At 41.6% G+C, this 20563-nt stretch overlaps 2 protein-coding genes across 2 annotated transcripts; one reads left to right on the top strand and one right to left on the bottom strand.

The window, feature by feature from the left end:
- The first annotated feature begins 1945 nt into the window (after positions 1–1945).
- On the top strand, positions 1946–7621 carry slc46a1 (solute carrier family 46 member 1). Its single transcript, XM_084950756.1, has 6 exons — positions 1946–2468; positions 3980–4371; positions 4467–4945; positions 5861–5944; positions 6173–6329; positions 6428–7621. Exons 1-6 carry the CDS (start codon positions 2160–2162, stop codon positions 6480–6482), a joined length of 1476 nt encoding a protein of 491 aa, XP_084806882.1. The 5' UTR covers positions 1946–2159; the 3' UTR covers positions 6483–7621.
- Positions 7622–8207: 586 nt separating this feature from the next.
- Positions 8208–17523, bottom strand: sarm1 (sterile alpha and TIR motif containing 1). The gene is made up of 8 exons (XM_084950755.1): positions 16328–17523; positions 13091–13709; positions 11388–11600; positions 10728–10819; positions 10322–10648; positions 10032–10221; positions 9217–9338; positions 8208–8955 (listed from the first exon to the last, which is right to left on the bottom strand). The coding sequence occupies exons 1-8, from the start codon at positions 16789–16791 to the stop codon at positions 8847–8849; spliced, it is 2136 nt and encodes a 711-aa protein (XP_084806881.1). The 5' UTR covers positions 16792–17523; the 3' UTR covers positions 8208–8846.
- Between the last annotated feature and the right edge of the window lie 3040 nt (positions 17524–20563).

Below are 20563 nucleotides of genomic sequence, written 5' to 3'. Positions count from 1 at the left end.
AATAACCTACTGTCACTGTATGTAATAACAAAAAGAAATTACATTAAAATTAATCAGAAAGACATGTTGTTCCAGCCCCCAAGCTTTTCTTACTGTGACTTTTAAATTATTGTCAGATAGATGTTGATAGGAACATGAGGGCTAATATAAAAATCCATATTATCGTTTGCATATTATTAAGCGCTATATAAATTTTACCATCAATTAAAACTAACAATGGCAAAAATAATAGTGACAGCAATGTATTTTGGTAGATGTGTAATTATTTTAAGTATCTTAAATGTCCTCTGTGCAGCATAAAGAAACTGAAATTTGCTTGTGAAGAAGAAAGATCTGCATGCTGCTGTTGATCACTACCTGAAGGAGTGGAGCTTAAAAAAGGAAAGCACCCATCTGAATGAAATAAAAGCTGCCTAGAATCACAGAGTACTGATGTGTGCTTTCATTTTCAGCATTGCTCTGTCACCATTTCTGCCAATTGACCTGAACCCACCGCTTGTGATTCAGCAAACAGAAGTGAAATTAGATTTCATTTGGTCTCAAAATAACTCAGAACCATTTTAGCAGCCTAATCGTGCAATTATTTAAAAGAACTTAGATCTTATATTTATTAATGCTGAGTTATTCAGGGGTGAGGAAATGTTTTATTATCAGTGTTCTATTTTATTGCTGCTTGAGGGTAGATTTCTAAGAGAAGTGCCAAACTTTTACAGCCAGTGTCTTTTAATGTTCCCTTCATGTCTGTCCTTGACTCCTCTGTTTTATTCTCTTCTTAGCAGATTATCTCATCAGGCCAGCAAATACAGATGTTCTCTGTGCCTTTTATACTGACTTTGAGCAGAATAAAAAGAAGAAAAAACATGTGTGCCCACATGACTCGAATCATGTTAAAATCAGGAAGGATTTTTCAACTGATGGTGCAGTATTTTTGCAAGGCTGGAAATAATTGCCCTAAAGTTGGCTTCTCGTTTGAGTCTTAATTTTAGATCTCTTTTAAAAACTACAATTACAGAATCAAATTATGCAGAAAGTAGGCAAGTAAGCATCAATACTTTTTCTGAGTCTGAGAAGGTACTTCGTGCAATGATGTTAACAAGCAAGCACACTAAGGTTAACCAACTAGGTGTAACTTATCTATACTGCATGAATCCAGCCACATTTAGTCTGATTTACCAGCCAGATCAGCCCCAGGGGTTTAGATGAATGAATTACTCATAATTATATTAATAACACTTATCAAATTACCAAAATCAGCATGTTCTTACCCTATTATTGTATTCATGCACTGTCTTGCCCTGTCGTTCCCTAAAGATTCCTGATATTTGGATTCTCTGTGTCTGTCCTGCGATTGTTCTGGACTTCTTTATATTACTATGAGCATTAAAGCTTTTTGTGTCTCCCAAGTCCTGCATCCGGGTCCATGGTTTGCCTTCCACACAGTTCATGGAATAAAAATTCTTCCAAAATAGGTCATTTCTTTATTTTATATATAACCCCTTCATAATGCCTGTTTACTGTAGGCTATTTATCAATTCAGGCAAATATACTTACACATAATATAAATATATTTTTTTGCAAAACACAGCTGCTAGCAAGGTGTAAGTATTGAAGTGGCCAGTGAGTGTATGTAAATATCTAGATATATAGTTATACAAACACACAAATAATAATAAGAAAAAGAAATGTTTCGTTACCATTTTCCTTATGTTTCGTTTACTTGTTTGTATCATTTCAACATTTTAATTTTTTAAATAAACTCTTATGTCATCATCATTGTCATGAAAAAAATGAAAGAAAAGCTGTAAGAGTACAATCTAAATATGAGAGCTGTGTTTGTTATGGGGGGGGGGGGGGTAAATTAATTATTTAAAGACATAGTTCGTTAATTCATTTTGGCACTCGTGACCCACCGTAGTTATCATTTCTGAATGTAGTTCACCTCTTCGTCCAGCAGAGGCCGCAAAGCCCGCGCTTTTACGGTTCATGTTATTGTTTCATTGATTTTGGCTGAGCTGGCAGTAAAGTTACCTTCACTCTCATTAGCCTAACCGTTGTTAGCCAGCCGCACACGTTAACGCTCTCGTTTTCACTGTATACTCCGTTAACAGGCAGCTTAAACTAGTCAACACACTTAATGTTTACAGTTGAGTGGATTCAACATGGACGAGCGGGACACTGCGGCGATCCTACACGGAGATGTACTCAGTGACACAGCGGAGGAACCACAGCTCGACGTAAACAAAGAGGAGCCTGGTGTACCGTCCACCGACGTCGTACGAACGCCTGTTACATGCTCGCTGCCGGTGTCCGTGGAGCCGGTGTTGTTCCTGTCCATGTTCTCCCTGACCCTGCAGGCACCTCTGTCGACCCAGTACCTGTGGGACCGCATAAGCGAAGACCTCGGCTACAACGGCTCCAAGAGGTCGGAGTGCGGCAACAGCTCAGCGCCCCCCGACCCGCTTCAGAAGGTAGTCCGGTCACCCTGAAATGTACTGCTGCTGCTGTCCACGTCTTTTCTGCGTGGGAAAAGCAGTAGAATTACCCTTTAATTTAAAAACCATGTATGCTGTTACAAATAAAGGCTTTTCAACGTGAGTTTAATACATTGTGAAGTATTTTTATAACAGGAAAAGCACAAAAACATCCTTCATTAATATTACGTTACATGTTTATAACCTTAAAAATTCAATGTATTTTAACCCTTTTCTTCAGGCTCTATAATGGCTGTGAATTTAAAGGGGTTGTAGACACTATAACACTGTTGATTGATTTTATTAATGAAGCCATGCATAAAACAATATGCCCACCCCCAATAGGTTTAGACTAGTCCCAAGTAGCACCACAGCTTACAAGCACTAAAGAAGTAACCTGACAAAGCCCACCGAGAAATGTGTGATTTAGTCCACAGAAGGACTGTGGTACCCTGTTTACCCTCATCTTTTTGCTACTTGGAATATTTATGCAGGCTTTAAAAAGAAAAAAAACATTTATACTTAATATCTTGTATATAAAAAAGCTGAAAAACTTCTCACTTTATTTATTATATTTATTTAATTTCGCTGCACACCATGGGTCAGGGAAACACGACATTTCAATCCTGTGTATACCCGGGACATATTGCAGAATGGACAATAAATCTGACTTTGACTCTCACATATCTCATATCATGACTCACTAATCCAATAATCTGTTGAAAAGCCAGCAAACCTGCAGCATTATTTATTATTCATCACAAGCGAGACACAAAGTAATGCTAACATGCTAGATTTACAGTTAAACTAACTGGTTCAGTAGGAGAGGCCATCCCATGTTGTTGATTTCTTCGGGTTACATAGTTACCCTTAACAAACAACAAAATGAAAACAGTTATTGAAGAAACTGCATGCAAAGCAATCCTAAAAATAAGCCATTCCTGTATCGTATTTGTTTACCTGTTCTAACAAGTAAAGCACACTTTTATATAGTTATAAGCATCACCAAAAGGCCCAGTTTTTTATCACGCAAGCCCTTTAAAGATATGCAAGACCTCCTGTCAAGTGCTTACAATTTGAAGAAAACAAAAGCAATGCACAAACAAATACACACATAAAGACATGCAGATGTGTTTTAAAGGCTTTTTTTTTTATAAGTAAATTGATCATCAGCACCTGAATGGCTGCATGTGTAGTCATTTAAGGAAAAAAGGAGTTGTAAGCCTTGAACCTAAAAGCAGTTCAACAATGAGGAACAGCAGTCACATGCTGAAAATGGGAAAAAGGAATACAATCTACATGCTCTGCTCAAAAAGGTGAAGCAAAACTAGTGTTTGGGCAGATCCGACACAACTATGTATGGGTCTAACTACGCTGGTGCACAGACAGAGTTACACCTGGGATGCAGCTAAGAAACAAAAAGTAGAAACACAGCATCTATTAAAAAAATCTTCTCCACCTCTTCGCTGATCACTGAGATTGATTGTTGTTAAATGTGTCTTTTTCAGGAGGTGGAAACCTTGACAGCACACTGGAACCTGTACATCAGTCTGGGGGGCTTTTCTGTCGGGCTCTTGGTTGTGCCTCTCCTGGGCTCTTGGAGTGACCTTGCTGGTCGCAGACGAGTCCTCATCCTCCCTAACCTTGGCCTGGCCCTGCAGACGATCGTGTACCTTGTGGTGATGTATCTCAAGCTGCCCGTGGTCTACTTTCTAGTGGGACGGCTGCTTAGCGGCCTGTCGGGTGATTTTAATGCCGTCCTGGCAGGCTGCTTTGCCTATGTGGCAGACATTAGTGACAGGCGCTCTCGCACCTTCAGGGTGGCAATCCTAGAGGCGTGTCTAGGCCTGTCAGGGATGCTAGCCAGCATCATTGGAGGACAGTGGCGGCGGGCTCAAGGGTAAGAAATGTGTGTTAAAAGGTTTGTTCACACTGCTCTAATATATCTAAATCTATCATATAAGCTTTACCTCTCTTTTTCTGTGCTTTGTTTAGTTACATCAACCCGTTCTGGCTCGTGCTGGCCACCAACTTGGTGTCAGCTCTGTATGCCTTCCTCTTTGTCCGTGAGTCTGTGGTGCCAGACCCGAGTGCTAAGCTCCTCACTCCTCGACACCATAAAGCTGTCTGGCACCTCTACTCATCAGGAGGCAGCAGCAGTGAGGCTGGAGGACGATTTCACAGATGCAAGCTGTGGCTTTACACGCTGTGCTTCTTTCTGGTGGTGACTGTTCACTTTGGCTCCAGAGAACTGTACGTGTTGTACGAGCTGAGCTCGCCTCTGTGCTGGGGCCCAGACCTTATTGGCTACGGATCAGCAGCTCACCACCTGGGCTACCTGAGCAGTCTGGCGGGGATAAAGATCATGCAGCGCTGCATGGAGGACTCCTGGGTGGCTCTTGTGGGTCTTGCCTCCAACATTGTTGGTCTGGTGGTCTTTTCTGTGGCTAACAGCACTCAGCTCATGTTTACAGGTGAGAGGTGTCGGAGCACATTCATAACCTCCAGATGGTTTATAAATCGATTGTAAAAAGTTAATCTGAATGTACTATGTGAGGAAAAATGTGAGGTAGGATAAATTAAGTGAAGATGACTTTTACTATTGTAGTACTTTACCATGATTAGGTGTTTTCTCTCTTCTATTATGTGTAATGGAATGCGGCCTCTGCCCAAGAAAAAGTCTTGTCTGTGTTAAGACTTACAATATATATTGGTGTCAATTTAATTTGGAGTTAAATGTCACTGCAGCATGGTGGCACAGTGGTTAGCACTGTTGCTTCACAGCAAGAAGTTCAACTTGGCTACCTGACCGGGAGCTTTCTGTGTGGATTTTGCAGTTGGCATGTTCTCCCCGTGTCTGTATGGGTTCTCTCCGGTGCTCTGGCTTCCTCCCACAGTCCAAAGACATGCAGTTGAGTTAATTGGTGAATCTAAATTGCCCATAGGTGTGAATGGCTGTCTATCTCCCTATCTTAGGCTGGGAATCTGTCCAGGGTGCACCCTGCATGTCGCCCTATGTTAGTTGGGATAGGCTCCAGCCTCCCTTTAGACCTTTTCAAGGATAAGTGAATGGATGAATGTCTGCTTGTTACTTTGATTATCTTCCTGTATTTGTGCTTTTCAAATCCTTTTACCCTATGTTATTGTTATTTTTAAAGCAAATTTTAAACATAATGACATGTCAGTGAACAAAAGGCCACTGATTGTAGCCTTGTACTCAGGGCTGACAACCCCGAGTACAAGGCTACAATAAACTGTCTCTGATTGTAACCTCTGGAAATAATTAACACAGTTTATTCACCCGCTCTGGATTATTTCATGGATATTGAACAATTACACGCGTATAAACGTAAAAATCTGTTTTTGTTTTGTTTTCATTTTGTCCCCAGGTTATGGTCTGTGTTTGCTCTTCATGACATCGACACCTGTGCTGAGGTCCAAGCTGTCCAAGTTGGTGGAGCCGTCAGAGCAGGGTCAGCCCGTGATCGTGTACAAGTGTTACACATTTAAAACCAAAGTTGTGAGGATTGTGTGAGAGAGAGAGAGCTCAGTGTGTCAGCTGTGCAGTGGTGGAATGAGCCAGTGAACTAATTAGATCAGCAGCACAGTTGAAGCACATGTTCCCTTGTCACGCGGGACAGCTTGTGCTCTGCAGGTTGTATGTGTAATTGTGTTACTGGGTGTGTGTGTGCTTTTCTTAGGTGCCCTGTTTGCATCTGTTGCCTGTGTGGAGAGCTTGTGTTATCTGGTGGGCAGCGGCGTTTTCAACTCCCTCTACCCAGCAACCCTGCACTTCATGAAGGGATTCCCTTTCCTCTTTGCTGCCATCATCCTCTTCATCCCAGCTGGAATAATAGGGTGAGTCTGTTCATGCCTGTGTGACTGGCTTTAGTCTTATGGGCTGTAAACAACCAGAAAAATGTCATTACTGACCATCTCCATGTCTGTATTTCTAGGACTCTGCAGTGTTTGGAACAAAGGAGAGACCAGAGAGATGCCACAGTGTCCTGACCTGCAGAGAGGTGGAGGGCAGGATCACAAAAGAGAGTGCAGGTTCATCCTGGTGCTAGTCTGAAAGGTGAGCAGAGGCATCCGTCGTGTCTGCAGTTTTATTCGCTCACCCAGGGATGGGATTTTTCCATCTTGTTACACCAGAAAGAATAAGTAAGCGATGAAGAAACGACATCCTGACTGACAGTTCTGCCAAACCCAAAAATGTGTCTTTATAATTAAAATTTGATGTAATTTTTTAATATCATGAGCTATTTTAGAGCACCGGAGATCATGACACTGCAGTGTCGTCACAGATTCTATGTAACTCGTCAACAAAAACAAAGAAGTTATTTTGTAAATTGCTGCTTTCTGATTTTGTCCAAGTGCTCACTAATACAAATATCTGATCAGCTGATTACATGGCAGCACCTCGTGCATAATAAGTGGAACCTTGAAGCGGATGTGCTACAGCAGCAGAAGACCACACACACCGGGTGCCACTCCTGTTAGTTAAAACCGTGAATGTATGTAATTGTTGTATATCTCCAAGTGTCACTGATTTAAGCCATATGTAGAATCAATCAGGAATGTTTTCCATTGTATGAATGTTAATCATTTTTATCTAAATGACTGCTTCTGCATTACACGCTGATCTGTGAAGTAATGCAGAAGCCGTGCACACGTCGTGTCACGTCCTAGTTGCACAATGAAGGAACAGGAGCTGCCGAATCAGCTTTAAATGTACAAAGGGAAGTTACTTGGCTGAGTGAAGTTTCCACTGACCTACCATTAACTGATTAGCAAGATTCGCGTGATCATGTGACCAAAGCCATCCTTAGAAAACATACAGTGTGCTACAACTGTCTGAGAAACCTGTCTGTTCTTCTATAATTTCCAATATTTAGCAATCTGAATAAATTTTAGAGTACATTTTTTTAAGTGATAAAATAAGTGATGTTTGTTTTAACTTTTAACATTTTATGTTTTTTCTAAAATTACAAAATGCGATTAAATTATGGTTTTGCACTTCCAGTTCTGTCAACAGAGTGATCTGTTATAATATAAAGTGTGATAATTTAATGATTTCAAACCCCAAAAATCTTGTTAATCGAGTTACACAATTTTATTTAATAAACTTGATTAACACATCTGGATGACTGCTTTTGTTGGTTTTTACAGGTGTACATTTATGCTTCATGAATACAGGACAGGTGTGTCAGATTTGCTGTATTTAATTATTTATTTATTTTCTGAACAAGGATACACTTTGGGACAGTACAGTGGTGTGGTGCTTAGCACTGTTGCCTCACAGCAAGATTGTCCTGGGTTTGAATCCACCAGCTGTTTGGGGCCTCTCTGTTCTCCATTGTCTGCGGGGATTCCCTCCGGGTACTACAGCTTCCTCCCACAGTCCAAAGGCACGCATGGGGTTAGGTTAATGGGTCATTCTAAACTGGCTACAGGTGTGAATGGTCATCTGTCTCTGTGTGTCAGACCTGCGATAGCCTGGCCACCTGTCCAGGGTGTACCTCTCACCCTGTGACAGCTGGGTGAAACAGCCCACCCACTCCCAAAACCCTGACTGGATAAGCAGAAGATGGATGGATGATACATTTTCAGTTCAAAAGCAGACATATAACTATTGGACAGACTGTGGTGAAGTAAGTCTTATGTCAGCAGTAATAATGGATTACACAGTGTGGTAATTCACAATTACACCATAAAACAGAACAGATATTGAGGTACTTTTTACCCACTTTTATTACAGAACAGTATGTTTAACGCTACATGGAGTTATTCCCTCTACACATATTTCACTTGTTTATGGTTAAATTTGGGGCTTAGATTAAACTCACAGTAGTCACTCATCCTAAACAAATCAGCAAGTCTGCCGAGGAAGATTTCTTCTATCACAACACAGACATAAAAACGGGAGAAATGTTGGTAAAATCAGAGACCTGCTTTGGTCCATTTGATGTACACAGGTTAAAAAAATGACGACTGCATATAGAGGAGCTTTGATGAACACTGATGTGTTAGCAGTGATAATGTTGCTGGGTGTCCATGTCAGCTGGTCTATCACAGTTATTTTCCTGAGATACAGAAGGCGCTTACTGTACCTGATTACACATATACAGCACTGACTAACATTAAAGGCTTAGAGTTTTTATATACAATCCCCTTATCAGTTCTATTTATTGTTAATAATTAAGTGTGTGCATATCAGGTATTCCGGTCAGCAAGTAATCTAAACATCCGGATTCATTTCACATGCATTAGGTCAGAGCAGGGAAAGCTGCCAGACTATTCACTGTAGGTTATGTGGAATTTTGGCATCATGGATAGTTATTATAGCTGAAATCGGACTGTGTTTATCTCAGTTTATTTCTTCTGCTCTTTGGAGCCGTCTGAGCGGTCGACTTGGTCTTGGGGTCCTTTCAGAAAGCGCAGGATCTTCTCGATCGTAGCCTCCTGATATTCGTGGGACCATCTATGTGAAGAGACGTCAGCAGGCATTAGATGATGTCGATTCAGGGAAAACAGTTCCCTCTAATTGGAATTTTTACACATCTGCACTAAAGTGAATGAAATATTGATGAGAGAAATATGAGTGCTTTTGGGAGATTGTAATAAATGCAGTACAAATGGAACAAACAGCTGTGGTTTAGACCTGGTGGGAAAACAGTTTCCCCGCACATCACAACAGGACTGTGTCCACTGTCCAATCAGAGGACAGTATGCAGGGACTCACTTGATGCCGTTGAAGTTGAGAATGGCTCTCATGTCTTCTGGCAGGGACATGGGGTCAGGCCATGCAAAGTTATCTGTGACAGGAACTATGTTCTTCTTACCAGCCAGGGCCGTGACTATCTCCTGCAAGATGAAACAAATGAATTGGAGATAATCTATCTGAATTTCACTCCCCAATGGCAGCAGCTTCCCTCATAAGGGTAAAACTGCCTACCACAACACAAACACTGCTCAGGAACAGTGTGAGCAACACGGCAAAGAGCCCGACACAAGAATCATGCTTTCTCATAATAACATGCATCCTAACCATGTTATTATGAACCTCTATGTACGCTTGGTTAACCTCTAACCAGGGATAGGATGTCCTAGAGCAAGTCCAACCCCACAAATCACAGGGAGCAGACACCACAGGACCCCTCCAAGGGTCCCATGTCCTGTTGAATCAGAGGTATTTAATGGCATAATATTAGGCAGAGTGTGATTTCCGCTAATTCAGTTTTTAGTCATGATATTTTATTAAAACCAGCCATCATGAATTTAAGTGGGTGTAAATGGAACTATAAACCTATTCATGAGTTTTAAGAGAGTTGTGTTCCACTGAAAATACAAAAACACTCCAAAAATGACTCCACAAAACAAACTTTAAATGCAAGCTCACAAATCTGATCTGATGTAATCCAATTGCCTCATGAACAGAACTACTGTGGAACATCTCGAGAAGAGTTTGAGGTGCAGTGATCTGACATTTTTCAGCAGAAATTAGACATAATTAGCCCTGACATTTCAACCATGGTGTGCAGGAAATGGAAAACTGACCTTATGCACCCAGTCCTTCATGGCTGTGTCTCCCATACACTTGTCGAGTGCACTGGCAGACAGGACCAGGATGAAGTTACGTGCTCTCTGCACACTCTGAATGAGTTTGTCCTCAAATTTACCAGCCTCCAGCTTCTCCACATCTATGAAGACGCTGTATCCTCGAACCTGCAGGTGCACCTTCAATAGGCTGGGAGCAAAACAAGATGAGCAGGATTTAATTTCAACCTTATCTGATCTCACTCTTCATCCTAAATGACCTTCTGCACAAAATCTCCTCCAGTTCTAACCTGGCCAGCTGGGAGCCCGTGGTTCGTCTGTAGCTGATGAAGACGTCAGGTCCTGAAGGCTGTGCATCGGTGTGGCTCAGTTTTAAGGGCCCGCGGCTGGCAGACAGTATCTTTGCTCTGTGGACGCCATTCTCAATGTGGCAGTCGTGCTGGAGCTGCTTATCGGTCAGGCTCTGGATGTTGTGACGGTCCACGCCTGACTGGACTAGGCCATAGGTGTACTGACGAAAACGGGGGTCCACCTCGCTTAACCAGTCGGCCATGTTGTTGGGGTCACATGTGGAGTAATTGGCGTAAGTCTTCAGCACACGCAAGTCTCTCAAAAACCTGGATGATCAGACAAATTAGAGGGGTTTTTTTTTTTCAAGACAAATAAACGCGGGTTCAAATATTATTCACCACTTGCCTCTTGCGAGTAAGGTTGGTAGTCATGCTCAAATCACAGCTCAAATCTTCATCTGTGATGTTCAGAAGGAGGTCTCCATCCACCTGGAGTTCCTACGTAATAACATCACCAAACACATCAGGCCAGTTTAGTCTGATTTTATTTATAAAGCATGTTTACAACAACAAAGTCGGCCAGCACACTGTACATGAAAATGAGGGTTACACAACATAATAAAAGATACACCACACGCACACACCATTGCCCACACACATCAATAAGTATATCTGAAGAATCACAAATATACTAGAGGCAATAAAGTACCTAAATACCTACAATTTTCACTCTAGGATAAAAGCCAAGGAATGAAAATGAGTTTTAAGCCTTACTTTAAAAATGTACAAGGTGGGGGGCAGTCTAATTGGCAGTCCAATGATATTCTTAATGTGCTTTTACGATTTGGGATTCCCAAACCTAAATCTAAATCACCTGAGAATATAAGCTTGTGGAACTCCATGTGGGAGCGGTGCAAAAGGCAAAACTGACCCTAAAATCTTTCTCTCCACTAAACCACTCCTAAGACCCAAACCACATCCATGTCAGTCCAGCTGTTAAACTGAGCTGTGAGATGAACGTGTGGATAGATATTTCATCTTTCTGTAGGAATAATGTGTCGCTCACCTGAAAACGATCACAGCAAGCGCTGAAGCCGATCTGCTGCAGCCACGTCTGCACCTCACAGGTTTTCCAGTTGGGCACGCTTGACAGGATTCGTTTCGGTACTTCCTCTCCCATCATGCTCAGCGCCCGCTTAGCGAGGGCACAGACTGTGGCATTGCTGGAGTACATGACGATTCTTTTGAGGCTCTGCACAGCACCAATCTCTTGAAATATCTGAAAAGGGAGGAGAAATTGGGGATCAGCCACAATATCTTTCAATTTTAAGTGAAATAGCCACCTGCCACAACAACAAGGCTTAAAAGGATCAGTCAACGCTAAAACATACATCTCTTCATAAAATAAAGGCAAATAATTAACGTGAGAATTTTCTTAAATTTTACTTTCCAATTAAGGTGAGGTTGTTTTGAACTGTTATCCAACTTATACCTGTCGAGTCATGCTAAATACAAGGAGTCATGCTAAATAAAGCTCAGTTATTCAGCTTTTCTTAAGTACTGCTAAATGGTGATTTCAATCAGTAATGTTTCTTAACAACATTAAAATTGCATAAGACCCTGAAGCACACTGAATTTGTTTGCATGTTTTGCCTCTGTAGGAGGAAGATGAGGCTACTCTCGTCCAGGCTGAACTGAAGAAGCAGCAGAGCCCTTCTTGTGGAAAAACCTGAACTGCTTTTTCTGCTTTTTCAGGCACACTTCCTGCAGATCTTTGTTCTGTTTTATGAGGTCTGTCTTCTCTCTGAAAAGTTCTTCATGCTGCACTTACACCTTCTTACACCTTCTCTCCAGTTCTTCTAAGGTTTCCTGCTTTTCTTCACGTTTTTCTCGCAGTTCTTTGTTTTCCTCTTCCACGTCCTTTTTTGTTCTTCTTTTTTTAATGGATTGTTTGTAACGCCGCATGTCTCTGCTGTAGTTCTTGAAGTAAAGACTTCATGTCTTTCTGAGATTTGTCCTCCTCAAACATTACACGCAAATCTTCATTGTTTTTCTCCGATACTTGAAGCTTGCACACGATTTGTTGGTATACTGCTTCCTTTTGTTCCTTCTCGTTCAGCAATGGTGTATTTCTTCTCAGTGCTTTGTCTATCTTTCTCTGTGGCTTGGAGCTTGGATTGCATCTCTTCATGTGTTGCTTCCATAAAAGCTCCTTCTGCTCCTTCTCTCTTAAAAGTTGCGTGTTTCTTCTCAGAACTTCGTCGAACATCACTTGCAGGCCTTCATTTTTTCTCCATGTCTTGGAACTTATACTGCATTTTCTCTGCTCTTCATTTTCTTTCAACATTTCTGTAATTTGTTGCATTTTTTGCTCTTCCATTTGTTTAATCCTGATCTTCAGGTCTTCTTTCTCCTTGCATAAATGTTCTAATGCTTTTCTGAGGGCTATAAATACACCCAGGTGAGCAGTGCTGGGATCTTCCCTTTGGCTTGAGTGGTGCTGTGTCTGAGACATTTTGGGACCTCGATACAATAACTCTGTAGAGGATTTCGATGTTAGTAATATTTGTTAAGTAATGTTTTAATGAATATGTTGAATTGTTAATTTATTTTATTAATTTATAATCAGTTTTGATTCAAATATCTATAAAATCCATGCACTTCATTAATCTAAAAAATAAATACTATGTGTCAGCCACTGAAAGTATTATTTATTATTTTATACATCTGATGTCTTTCCAGCTCATTAAATAAGAGAGACAGTTTTACCTTTGTGTTGCGCTGACGGGACTTGATGCTGGCCTCAACACACAGGTAAAAGGCTGCAATGCACTTTCCCTCCACTCTCGTGCCATCCAGTAACGGCAAAAGTTGCTGCAGGTCAGATGCGGTCCTTCCCTGCATGCTGTCTGCACTGTCCAGTAAACTGCGGGCAAAGTCCTCTGGATCCAGAGATGCGATGAACGGCTCCACTAGCTCCAAGGTCCCTGATTTCACCACCTCTTTCTCAATTTCTCTGTTTGCAGCTAACACAGTTACAGCCAAACAGGCATAGAAACGAATGAGTTCATCCTCTTTGGAAAAGGCCAGTGGGAAGAGCCACTCAGCTGCCCGTTTCTCGATCATCCAGCGCTGGCAGCAGTGGCCTCCATACATCGCACAGTTAGCCAGTGCCACGGCACAGTGGCGCAGAACAGTGGGGTCCGTACCTCGGCACCAGAAGAGGAGGGTGTCCAGGGCGCCGTTGGTGATGAGGTGGATAGACGTCTCCTCGGTGTGTTTGAACATGTGCTCGAGGATGCCCGAGACGCTCCGAGCCAGCTGAGCATCTTCCTGCTGACGAGTCAGGTTGAGGATGACCCCCAGACCTATGCGAGCCACGTAATCCCTGTAGACAAATTTGGAAGATGGTAACAAACACTAAATACAGACTTCATACAGTCTGGGAGACTGAGTGACAGCACTTCAGCAGCCAAGAAATTGAAGTTTATACCCACCATCCCACATTCTTTATCACTAATTAACAGAAAAATTGATCAGAGTTTATTTACACAGCTAACACCCATATTTGACAACTGTTAGAATTTATATTATGGCATGAACCAATCGGTTAACTAAAGAGAAACGACAGTCTCTCATTGTTTAAAGAACTGAATGTCAGCCAGTCTGCAAAATTGCTAAAATTCTGAATGTGTCCCAAAGTACAGTCGCAAAAACCATCAAGCACTACAACGAAACTGGCTCACATGAAGGAAAGGAAGAACAAGAGTCACCTCTGCTGCTGAGGATAAATTCATCATCATCGCCAGCCTCAAAAAGTTAACAGCACCTCAGATTCGAGTCCAGATAAATTCCACACAGAGTTCCAGTAGCAGACACATCTCTACATCAACTGTTCCGCCACGAATCAGGCCTTTTCGATCAAATAGCTGCTAAGAAACCACTACTAAGGAAAGCAACAAGCAGAAGAGATTTGTTTGAGGCAAGAAACACAAGGAATGGACAATAGACCAGTGGAAATCTGTGCTTTGATATGATGAGTCCAAATTTTGAGATTTTTGGTTCCACCTGCCATGTCTTTGTGCGGCACAGAAAAGGTGAACAGATGGTTTCTACATGCATGGTTCAAACCATGGAGCAAGGAGGAGGAGGTGTGATGGCGTGGGGGTGCTTTGCTGGTGACACTGTTGGGGATTCGAACCAGCATGGCTTCCACAGCATCCTGTAGTGACATGCCATTCAATCCGGTTTGCATTTAGTTGGACCAATGACCCCAAACACACGTCCAAGCTGTGTAAGGGCTATTTGACCAAGAAGGAGAGTGATGGCCTGGCCTCCACAGTCACCTGACCTAAACCCAATCGAGATGGTTTGGGATGAGATGGACTAGCAAAAGGGATGAGACAGAAGGCAAAAGTGCCAACAAATCCTCCGCATCTCTGGGAACTCCTTCACAACTGTTGGAAAATCATTTCAGGTGACTACCTCATGAAGCTCATCGATAGAGTGCCAAGAGTGTGCAAAGCAGTAATCAAAGCAAAGGGCGGCTAATCTGAAGAATCTAAACTATAAAGCATGCTTTCAGTAATTTTTAGACTTTTTTGTTTACTACATAATTCCATATGTGTTCATTCATTCATTGTTTTGATTCCTTCAGTGAGAATCTACAATGTAAATAGTCATGAAAACAAAGAAAAAACAATAAAATGAGAAGTTGTGTCCAAACTTTTGACTGGTAGTGTACGTCAGTGTAAATTCAGTTTATTATAGCTTTTGACGTCTGGTTAAGTAAAATTTGTTGTTTCAAACTGCAACATTACATGTTATTTCTGTGACAGGTGTACATAAGAAAGGCTGCATGGTTTTAAAAGTATTCAGCAGACAGATCTCAGTACATGCAGGTAGAAGGGAATCACTTACAACTTGGTTAATGCAACTAAAAGTGTGCCCTGGGGTTCAGTTGAAAGAACCCTTTCACTGTAATGATGACAACAAGGTGGATGGACTGCTCTGCACATACTCCGACCCAGCCTCTCCTTCAGCTGCAATCAGCTGCTAGTACATTACAGCACAACATGTTTGAAATCCTGACGACACCGAACTGATGATCTTCTCAAATGCAAACTCAAAACCACTGAACCGTATCACTGCAGTCCTGGGCTGTGAATCAGTATCTCAGTATAAGTGCTTAAGAATTATAATAGATGACTCACTCTCTTTTACACCTCACTTTCAGCAGCTGTCTGTATTTTGAGGCAACAAAGAGACTTGTTGCTCCCCCGTCATATCAGAGTTGTTATATGCATTTGTATAATGCCTGCAAGGAAGTTCCTTCAACTAAAACTTCATACGATTCCAGGTGAATATAACTGATCAGTTACTTCAGGCTGTAGAAACAGAGCAGAGGTGTCTGGCACAGCTTCATCTACTTTCGAACTGCATGGAGACGCTCCAGCAACACTTGTACTATAAAAATGAACTTTATCGCTTGACTGACGCGTTTCGGCTTGTAGTCTTCATCTGGATCTGGAGAGTAATCATCTGGATCGTGGATGCCAAGCAGTAAAGTTGTTCTTTATGCTACAAGTGTTGAGCTTCACCCTCTTCATGCTGCAAATATTTGACCACCCCTGTGTTCTGGCCCCAGACGCTGACGTTTAAATTGATGACTTGGAAATGTACTACACTTATTTTGTGTATTTTTGCTGAGCACTCATTTCTGAAACTGTACTGCTGCCAGTCTTGGCCAGCTTGCTTGTGGAAAGGAGAGTAATAATCTCAAGAGTCACATTAACCCCATTAAATAAAGGTTCAGTAAATAAAGATCACATTTTATAATCATTTACTAAGTGATTACTAGAATACTCAGACAAATATGGAGACACACAAACACAAATACTGCACTACCCGCAGCAGTGTTTAAACTTTATGTCTAAGTACAAAAACAGACTGCAATGTAGCACAGTCTACTGCGGTCCTGCACCGCATCACACCGTTACACGATACCTGTTCTCTGAGATCAGTATCTGCTCCAGCAGTTTTGCAGACTCGTAAGTTATCTCCACAGCAGGCGACTGCTGGAGCTGAAGCAGCAGCTCCAGGCCTCCATGCAGCCGGATCCTGTTGCAGATCTCCTCGGCCACTTGACGACCCACGGTAGGTAAAACCCAGGCCTCCTCCACCAGCTGGAAGATCTCCGCGATAGCCCTGCGGGTCTCATCTGAATTCGATGTCTCCCTGGATGACTTCAGCCTACTGATGGCGGAGCGCAGGGCGGGAAGTGACGTGTCCAAAACCGCCTGGACGTCGGCATTGATCCCCGGAGAGACGGCCCTGGGGTCGCACGCGGAGCCGCTCCTCCCTCTCTGCAGCCGGCTGACGTAATCCGGGACTGTGAGCCGGTCAGAGCTGAACATGATGTAGAAATGTCGGTAGAGCCTCCACAAGAAGAGCGTCAGGGAGAAAAGCATCTACCAGCACAAACAATGTGATCGATCTGGATGCGCACTGCTAGAAGCAGCACTGCTGTGTTCACTTAAGGCCTGTGATCCGTGTTCAGCCTACTGGCCGCCCTGTAAACAAAGCCAACTCCTGCAGAAAAAGCAAGGCCTCGGTTATTAATCAAAAGTGACAGCTTTCACCAAATCGCACATCACCTCTCTCTGGGTGTCATACGCGCCAGTAAGCCATTAAAGACGTCTGAGCAGATCTTGAGCAGGTCAGCGGGTATTTACGCTTCACAGTTGCTGCTTTTTCTCTCTCAGTAGATGTGTTAGTGGGCACAATTTGTAGAAGTGTCCTTAAAGCGCACAAGACCTCGAACCGAAACGCTGGGAAGCACGGCCTGCTCGTTTTGCTAAGAAGAATAACAACAAACTATTGTTGTCTGTATCCTCGCTCGCATTCATTCACTGAGGCTTGGCTAAGAAAGAAGACTTTTAGTTCTCATAGTTTCCCTTCCAACGCATCCAGCGCGCTGCCGCGGATTGTTTTCTCCAAAAATATCAAAAGTAACGCTCGTACCCTGCGGAAGTTCCTCGCCTGACATCCTTTGGTCAGCATCCGCAGGCTGCCTGCATCTTCAAGGCTTCGCACCGCCCACCGGCCCCGGATATGTTATCAGTGATGTACAGTGAAAGAAGCAGCACCGCTCCTCATCATCTCTCAACTCCCTGCATCACAGCCGGTCAGAGCATGCGTATAGTGGCAAGGGCGTTTGTAAACACTGCAGGACCTCTGTAGATATGGAGGGCCAGGAGTGGCGAAATGAATGAATTAAATACGCCATTAAATAATTAATTAAATATGTCGATAATTAATTGAAATTTGAAGTAATTAATTAAAGAAATATTTAAATAATTAATAAAATGCCCATTCATTGTCTCACCAAATGCACTTTTATCACAGCAAAATCTCCAGTGTTAAATTAACACTAGAGAGTGTCTATATGGGTCCACACCTCTGAGTGTTAAATACAACACTGTTGAGTGTTAAATTAACACTTTTGACAGTGTTATATGTTTAAAAGTAACCTAGTCAGTTTTGAAGATTAACAATGGCTAACACTGAGCAGTGCTGATTTTCTAACACTGGAATATTTCTAACATTTTGAGTTATTTTCCAGTGTTAGAAAATCAGCACTGCTCAGTGTTAGCCATTGTTAATCTTCAAAACTGACTAGGTTACTTTTAAACATATAACACTGTCAAAAGTGTTAATTTAACACTCAACAGTGTTGTATTTAACACTCAGAGGTGTGGACCCATATAGACACTCTCTAGTGTTAATTTAACACTGGAGATTTTGCTGTGATTATTTTTTTTTAGCCGAGAATGTAGTGGTTTAATCTTCAGATGTCTGGTCGGTTTGTCAAGATAGAGCCTATTTGCAAAAGTTCTTCGATGATTTCGGAGATGTCTGCCCAGCCCAGACTCACAGCAAAGCATGTGATAGACCTGTTCCCCTCATAAGCGCTTGAGCTGTTATACCACCTACAAAGCTCAGGTCCTGGTACACAACTGTCATAACCCCCGCTGACTGTACACCGACTTCATTTACTGAGGTTATATCTATCGGGTCTTTATTTCCTGATGTGAGTCATGCTTGTTTTAGTTGCCAATTCCGAATTAAAACTAACATTAAAACATGTTTAATGTAGAGAGCGAGCAAATAAGTACGATTGACATCTGAGCTTTGTGTTTTTTGTTCAATAAGCAGTGTGACCGGTGTATACACGCATACTCTTTACTGAAAGAGATAACACTGGTGTTTCCATCATGTAGTAACTGTTAGGTTTAACTGTAATAGGCTTGTTCGACACTGTGAAATACAGACTTCACATGTTCGACACTAATATTTTTATTGTGAATATTAATCATGAGGGTAAACAGGCAGTCCAGCTGCTGCCTCGGAGCCGTGTACACCGAGGTCAGCTGTTAACCCAGAGTTTCCCAGCTCGGTCACATGAAAGTGTTGGCATCAAACTAACCTAACGGTCATCTATGAATCTAATTCACAGGTCATATCAATATTCTTTTACAGAAAATGATCCTCATTACTGTCAACTATTCCAGAGACGCGAAAATCTAAAGCATAAAGAATATAAAAATATACCAGTCTGAGGCAACACTGTTGTAAAAGAGATGAAGGCTTCAATTTGTCGCAGATCAGATTCATGATGTGTGTTCTGTGGTATCTGCATTTCCATCAGCGTAAGACTTGCTAATTAAGACTGCTAATTAGCAGCAGATTAGAATCAAGTATAATAACATTTATAGGCTACATTTAATAAATCACCAAATTAATACCTGCATGTTCCCGTGACAATGCCAGGCACCATGCTCATTTACAACACATCCCTCCATCATTCCCCCGTTTAAAACACTTAAATCATGCTGTAAATAAAAGACTGAGTGAAAACGTGGCGCTTCCAGATGACTTTAAAAAGAAATGATCAATCAGTTTGAGTTTGTATTCTCTTAGCAGCAGACTTGCTGCTGTTTAAAGGTTTGAGAGTAAAGATTAGATATAAAAACAAACGTCAAACATAGACTCAGTCCATTTGATATTAGCAATTACAGTGTCTGTGTCCTGTTTTAAGATCTTATATGTAAAAGTTGTCTGACCTGTGTCGATCCAGCCGCTCAGTCCGTGGTTACCATGGTTACTTGCATAAGCTCCTGTGAATTAAACAGCTGGCACTGCCGTAACTAACCGGTGATATGAGTGTTTATGTCTTTCATTGCAAAAGAACTGTCTGACTTGGTTAACTGATGTGTACTTGGATAAATTATAGTTTAGGAATATCATATAGATTATGGATATAGATAACGCCCACGTGGCCACCTGTGGCCTCGGAAATTTGAATTCGTGTACACCACTATACTGAAATAAACAGCCTATTACTGAAATACACGTGCAATATAATAAACTATGATATAAATGTGGAGGTGCTGTTAACATGTTTAGTTATAAAACACACCTCCTTGCCTTTAGTCTCATTCATGAGCATTATTAATTGTCTTCTAACATCCAGAAGTCTGTGATGTGTTTCATAGTTTCTAACAAGCTTTTGACAGTTAAAGGTAACGTGACGAAACACCAACATAGAAAAAATAAAATAAAAAAATAAATAAAAAGGTGAGCGTGAGGGTCTGTGCATACGTCTGCCAACTATCTGTGACCCTGGATATGAACTGTTTAAAAGATGACTGGTTAAATAAATAAAAGATGTTTACAGAATATTGTTTTGGTTCTGATTGTGTTACAATAAAATATACGCAGCATTTCAATATTTCAATTTAATTGAATTTTATTTATTTAGCACCAAATCTCACCAACAGTATTGTAAGGTAAGGGCTACAATAATGCAGAGAAACCCCGACAATCAGACTACCCCTTATGAACAAGCACTTTGGTGACGGTGAGAAGGAAAAACTCCCTTTAAAGAGGAAGAAACCTCCGGCAGAACCAGGGTCAAGAAGGGGCAAACATCTGCCACGACCAGCTGGGGGTGAGGGGAGGAAGACAAGACAAAAGACACACTGTGGATGAGAGCCAGAGATTAATAATAGCTAATAACCAAATGCAGAGTGGTGTATAAAAGTGTTAAAAGGATATGTGTACAATAGTTGCTTACAGTTAAAATATCTATAATTAATATATTGCTGTTCATAATTTAATGCCAAAAATTCCTATTTAGCAAGAGACCAGATATTATTGATAAATGTTTCATTTTGAAAA

The sequence above is a fragment of the Perissodus microlepis genome, chromosome 14 (assembly GCF_051167445.1).
Source record: "Perissodus microlepis isolate ML-2025 ecotype Zambia chromosome 14, ASM5116744v1, whole genome shotgun sequence".
In the NCBI taxonomy this organism is placed as follows: Eukaryota; Metazoa; Chordata; class Actinopteri; order Cichliformes; family Cichlidae; genus Perissodus; species Perissodus microlepis.
Note: the sequence above shows the minus strand (reverse complement) of the source record. Positions and strands in the feature narration are given on the sequence as shown.